This window comes from Monodon monoceros, unplaced genomic scaffold (genome assembly GCF_005190385.1).
Source record: "Monodon monoceros isolate NGI ecotype Baffin Bay Population unplaced genomic scaffold, NGI_Narwhal_1 Super_Scaffold_16, whole genome shotgun sequence".
NCBI lineage: Eukaryota > Metazoa > Chordata > Mammalia > Artiodactyla > Monodontidae > Monodon > Monodon monoceros.
In genome coordinates this window covers 19419702-19425927 of record NW_021703772.1, presented here as the reverse complement: position 1 = coordinate 19425927, position 6226 = coordinate 19419702, and the positions used below count along the sequence as shown (strand labels likewise).

Sequence of the window (6226 nt, the reverse complement as noted above, 5' to 3'; positions counted from 1 at the left end):
TTCTAGAAAACTGTACCAATTGATACCTCCAGAAGTAATGTATAAATACTCATCTTCCCATATTCTTAGAAGCCTTCAGAATTGTATTACTGTCTTTAATCTCTGCTATTTTGATAGATGAAAACCTTGTCTCATTGTTTATCTTGCATTTTCTTGATTCTTTTGAGGTTTAACATTTTTTCATGTGTATATTAGCCATTTATCCCTTTATTAATTGGGGGTCTGTGTTTTCTCATTTATTTAAGGTCTTTATATATTAAGTAGATTAACTTTTTGACAAATTTGAGACAAGTATTTTCCACAAAATTTTTTTTTGGCTTTTTCTTTTGTTCATATTACCTCATAACATAAAGGTTACATTTTTTTTTAAGGAACCAGAAGAGTAATTCTTTCCCTTGTTAAGTCTTCAGTTGCTTTTTGCCTGAGTTTAAGAGTAACATATGCCTATTAAAGAAAATTAGAAAAACACTTCTATTGCTTTTAGCCCTAGAAAGTCTTCCACTGTCCAGAGATTGGACATGCATTTAATTTTCTTCTAATTTGGTGTGTTTTAATTTTATGTCCTTAGCACTTTAATTCACCTGGAATTTATTTTGGTGTATTCTGTGACGCATGGGTCTAAATTGCTCTTTTCCAAATAGCTAATCAGTTATTTAAGCACCTTGCTTTCAGCACATTAATAACTAATCTTTCTGCTTCCCACTGTCAGGGTTAGCTATTGTTGCAATAATGCCACATAACAAGCAAATCCAAAACTGAGAGGCATACAACAACAAGCATGTACTTCTCATTCGTGCCCCTGTGGGCAGGCTAAGTTTCAGCTCATCTAGGCTGGGCTTTGCTGGGCTGGGCTGGCTTCCAAGCTGTGAGTGGGGTCAGGTCGCTTCCATGTGTCTTTCACTCTCCTTAAACCAGCAACTAACTACCCGAGGGATGTTCTCATGGTGAAAGGCATGGCTACAGAGACCAAGTTCAACCATAATAGCACATTTAAGACCTCTGCTTGTATCATTCCATTGGCCAAAGCAAGTCACAAGGTCAAGCCCAACATCAATGGTGCGGGAGAAATCTATTGCACCTCCATGGAGGTGGTGCATAGTCACATGGTGAAGGGTGTGCTTTCAGGGAGAGATGAAGAATTGAGAACCGAAATGCAATCTACCACACCCACGGAGACAGCCTTTCAGGAAACTAGTGTTCCTTTGTGTTAAGATAAAGGCAGAACAGAATCTAGATAGGGACCCAAGGTCAAGAGAAGTTTGTTTTGGTTTAATTAATTTATTTTATTTTTGGCTGCGTTGGGTCTTCATTGTTGCGTGTGGGTTTTTTCTAGTTGTGGCGAGTGCGGGCTCCTCTTCGTTGTGGAGCACGGGCTCTAGGTGCACGGGCTTCAGCAGCTGTGGCACATGGGCACAGTAGTTGTGGCTCGCGGGCTTTAGAGCGCAGGCTCAGTAGTTGTGGCACAGGGGCCTAGCTGCTCCGCAGCATGTGGGATTTTCCCGGAACAGGGCTCAAACCCTTGTCCCCTGCATTGGCAGGCGGATTCTTAATTACTGAGCCATGAGGGAAGCCCCAAGAGAAGCTGTTGTTGTTTTTGTTGTTGTTTGGCGGTACGTGGGCCTTTCACTGTTGTGGCTTCTCCCATTGCGGAGCACAGGCTCCAGACGTGCAGGCTCAGCGGCCATGGCTCACGGGCCCAGCTGCCCTGTGGCATGTGGGATCTTCCCAGACCGGGGCACAAACCCGTGTCCCCTGCATCGGCAGGCGGACTCTCAACCACTGCGCCACCAGGGAAGCCCCCAAGAGAAGTTTTTTAGGCAAGGAGATACTCGAGTTTGCTTATACAGAGTGAGAAAAAGGGGTAGAGGGGTGGGTGGGCACAGAAATTATTTACTCTAAAAAGCATATTGGCTGAAAGCAAAGGAATTGGAGCTGGGCCTGAGGTTTCCAATAACAACTATGGATAATGAGAGGAGATCTCAGCAAAGTAAAAGATCTGCCAAACAGAGGCAAACCTTAACCTTGACAGTGCCCCCTAAGCCAAATGTCTGCAAGCAATGAGGTATTATCAGGTATAAAGTGTAGGAGGGGGTGAATAATGAAGCATCAGTCTGGCTGGAGCAGAAGATTCTCATGGGAGAGGAGGTGAAAACAAAGCAGATTTGGAGCAGATATGTTCTGGAAGTCTTCCGGAACAGGCCGGGGGAGGGGAGGGTGGCTTCCTAGCCCTGCATGAGTCCCCCAAAACACCCACTCTCACTCCTTATCCCCAGCCTTGTCCAGCTCCTTGCATTTCCTGAAATGTATCTTGGATAATTAGCAATAATCTTGTAAATGTGTGTGTAGCATGAGATTAGGTTTAGGATTCAGTCATCTCTGTATCTCTGCAGGCTCATGCTTGAGCCTGCATTTCCTGTTTCAGATGACAGGGACTGTGTTTTAACTTCTCAATATAATGCCTGGCACAGCCTTACCTGCAGAAAAGTGTGTTCACAGTGACTTTTGATGAGGCTCTGTAATTCTTCACTTTGCACGTATAGACACGGACTTAGAGACATGCAAGCTCCATTGGCCCGGAAGGGCCTTCTACAAACTAGCTTGTCAGTCTTCTCACTCCCGCCTCTTTTGCGGCATACACAGGGGTTTAATTCAATTCTATCTGATTTTTGTTTATTGAGAGCCTTTTATGTGCCAGACACTGAGAAGAAGCTGAATTGTGGGTAAGGAGACAGGGAGGGAGCAGGCTATAGCTCCGGCCTTCAAGATGTATCCACATAAAAGAAACTTCATGTCTGGGGTTACTGAATGAAACCCAGGATTAGGTGTTGGGATTACAATTCAGTCTGGGGATAATTTAACTCATCTCTTGGCTTTTTTGGGGTGGGGGGAGGAATGAGGCCTCCAGTTCATTGTGTGTAACGATCCTATGCCTCTATACTCTCCACACTGGGGACTCAGTCTTTAGATTCAGCTATCTCATAAGAGTACATCAGAGGGAGAGAGAAAAAGTGTGGTTTGGGGGTCAGGTTATCTAGCCTCTCTCAGGCCAGAGCACGGGCCGAAGCCCAAAAAGCAAGAGAAGAAAACAAGAGCAGTGCCTCCCCTGCTTCCCTCCCCAACTATCTCCCCGCTGGGGACATAGCTACCTTCACTGTTTGCAGATTTCTTTCCCTCCCTGTGCTGGGCTAGGGCTAGAGCTGGAGCCAGAAGGAGCCCAGCCCTAGCTCCAGTTTGCCCAAATTTGTAGAGGTCACCACACCTGTCTTTACAATTCCTTCCAACCCACTGACCTTAACAACTTCTAGAACTCATTGGGAAGGCAGCATGGTGTGGAGGGGGGGGTGGCTAATGATGTGGAAACCCCACTGGTTTTGGGATACCTTGGGTCCTAGTCCTGCCTCTGCCATCCATTGCTGTATAATCTTGGTCGAATCACTCCCTCAGCCTCTGTGGCCTCTTCTTATCCTTCAGGGCATGGCTTACACGTCACCAGCTCAGGGAGGCCCTCCCATCTAAATTGGCCCTCTCTGTCCTCCATATCGTTGCCCCCTCTGTTCGATTTCTTTATAGCACCACAATTTGTAATCACACACAGGTAGCAATGTATGTGTACATATACACGTATATGTAAGTATAGATAAATACATATATAATTATATTTGTTTGCTTATTTGGTTTGTTTCTCTGCTGGATTCTAGATTGTAGGCTCCAGGAATGAAGAGACTGTGTGTCTTTGATCCTTGCATTCTCAGAGCCTGGCACAGTGCCTGGCACAAAGGAGAACACAGAAAAGTAATTTAGTGAATGAATAAATGAATGAATGGCAGCTGACCCATGTGATCTCCCAGGTTCCTTCCAGCTGGAAAAGTTTATGAGGCTACGGTTTCCCGCCAAGAGGCCCATTCCAGGGCCTCTCTCAGAGTTCCTTGTTGGGGGAAGGTGGGAGGGTGTGGGGCCGAGCCCCGGACTCCAGCGATTTTATACCGGGATTAGCGTAGATCAGATGCCGGCTCCGGCCACGCCTCCCGACCGGCCAGCCGGGGGCGGGGCCAGGCCACCTTCAGCCGGGTGACATTCCAGGAGTGCACCAGGCCAGGGACGGCGAGTGGGCGGGTGCGAACGCGAGCCAATGAAGGGGCGGGACCAGAACGCCCCCAGTCTCCCAGCTTGCGGGTGCAGGGGGCGTGGCCCCAAACCCTCAGGTTCTCCAAGTGGGGGCCTGGGCCGAGCCGTCGCGTAGCAACGCCCCGCCCCGCCCCCTGGGCGGCCTCGGGCGCCTGCCCCCAGCATGGCCTGGCAAGGCTGGCCTTCGTCGTGGCTGTGGGTCGCCAGCTGCGGGCTGCTGCTCCTGGTCCTCGTCCTGCTCGCGAGCCCCAGCAGCTGCCGAGCGCGGCGGACCCTCCGTAGCCTGTTCATGGCGCGTAGCAAGCAGCTGCTCTTCCGAATCGGGTTCGTGCCGGCCTCCGGCGGGATGCGGGGCTCGGGAAAGCGGTCGCGCTGGAAAGGGGGACTGAAGAGGGGTGCCGGGGGAGGGTTTAGGGGTTCTGACGGGGCTAGGGCTAGGGGATCCAGGGCCAGAGAAGAGCGATTGGAGAGGCAGGCTGGAGAAGCCACTGATCTGGGGGGACTGAGGAAGAGAAGTTGGGGGTGGAAAATTGGGTTGGGCTGGGGAAAGCAGTTTGCGGCGGGGGTAGGGTGGGGAGCAGGCCAGGGTAGCCAGAGAAAGGGGGCGTTGAGAGGACATCTGGAGAAAAGAGCCAGATGAGGGGCTGGAGACAAGGGAGCTGGAAAAGAGAGCAGGTGCAAGAGCCCGGGCTCCCGCCACCCCCGCAAGTTCCTCCAGTGGGCAGGTGCTGGTGAGAAGGAATGTCTCAGACCTTCTAAGTCTCACGTGAAACCGCTAACTCCTTCCATGTGTCCCTGTCCCTCTCCCCATCGCTCAACTCCCTACCATTCAATGTAAGCTCTTCTGTCCCAAGAGAGAGTCCCAACTCTGTAGGTCGGTCTGTCCCTTTCCTTCAGTCCCCTCCCCCACCCATCCTGGCCCCTGTCATAAGCCTCAGGCTGTGAAATCCGACCCTAATCACTCAGCCTGACTTCTCGCTGGTTCACTGACCTCCAGTGACTTTTTCCTTTCTGACCACCCTCCACCCCCACCCCAGTCCTCATTCTTCCCTTCCACCTACTTCTACTCCTTCCTGGGCCAAGCAAGGGTGGCGACCAGCCCTGTTCTGCCACAGAAACACTAAGAGGCAGGGAAGGAGCCACAAGAGGAAGGCTTCCTAGGGTCTCTATCCCCTTCCCGTTACCAGCAGGGCCAGGGGGCAGGACCTCAGGCCCCAGTTGAAGCACGGTGATGTTGGGCCTGGGAACTATGGGAGCCCTGGCCCCAGGCCAGGCTCGGGGGAGGACCTAAGCCGGGAATTTCCTGAGTTTCAGAGAAGACATTGTACAATTCACCCCTCCTCCCCTGACCACCCCAGATATCCCAGAAGCTTCACCCCTAGGACTGTGCTCACACTCACTCTAAAGACAAAGAGATATAAGGGCCCAGTGGGGGGAAAACTGGAAAAACATAGGGTGGGGGGGGGAATCTTGCACGTGTGCCTTTTGGGGCATTTGCATCTCTAATAGCCCAAACAGTGGTCACATTCTCAATGATGCTCCAACTAAGTCACCACTGCTCTGCATTAAAATAATGAGATTTACAAATATTCAAATATCTGCATATTTAGGGTTTAAAAGAATAGTTCTTACAGAATTTATGGAAATTTGATTGCTCTATTTGGGGAGGGATTTTTAAATCTACTTCCAGGTTTCAAAATTGGTAACATTGAAATCACACAAATGGCCTGAGGAAGTGAAAAATAAGTTTCCACAAGAGACTGGAATCAGAAGTCCTGAGATCAAAGTTCCCAAGGTCGCCACCTCAGGATCCTGAGGGTTTGGCTAGTCCTAGAACTTGGGGTGTGGGAGTTTCCAAATCCTCAAACTTGGAATTCTCAGAGAGCTTCTTTGGAATTCAGTATTCCGTGGGCTTTCCCGTGGCTGGATTTCAAGGTTGCCTTGGAATCAACTCCCCAAATTTGCAGAGCAGAAGGGCGTGCCTGGAATCAGAATCCCAGATCCTGCCCCCTCCAGGGTCTGGGAAACAATCAGTCCAGTCCCTTGGGGGAGAAGCTGCTGGCTGCTGGGAGGGACGGGGCGGGGGGGGGGGGGGGGGGGG

The 6226-nt window shown here is 50.2% G+C and overlaps 1 protein-coding gene across 2 annotated transcripts in view; it reads left to right on the top strand.

Moving 5' to 3' along the window:
- The first annotated feature begins 4288 nt into the window (after nucleotides 1-4288).
- PNKD (PNKD metallo-beta-lactamase domain containing) overlaps nucleotides 4289-6226 on the top strand; it is a 21765-nt gene continuing 19827 nt past the window's right edge. For both annotated transcript variants that reach the window (XR_003793923.1, XM_029225129.1), the window contains exon 1: nucleotides 4289-4449. Coding sequence is in view for 1 of the 2 variants with exons in the window: in XM_029225129.1 (XP_029080962.1) it covers nucleotides 4289-4449 (161 nt within the window). In the remaining variant the exon portion in view is untranslated. The remainder of the gene's footprint in view (nucleotides 4450-6226) is intronic.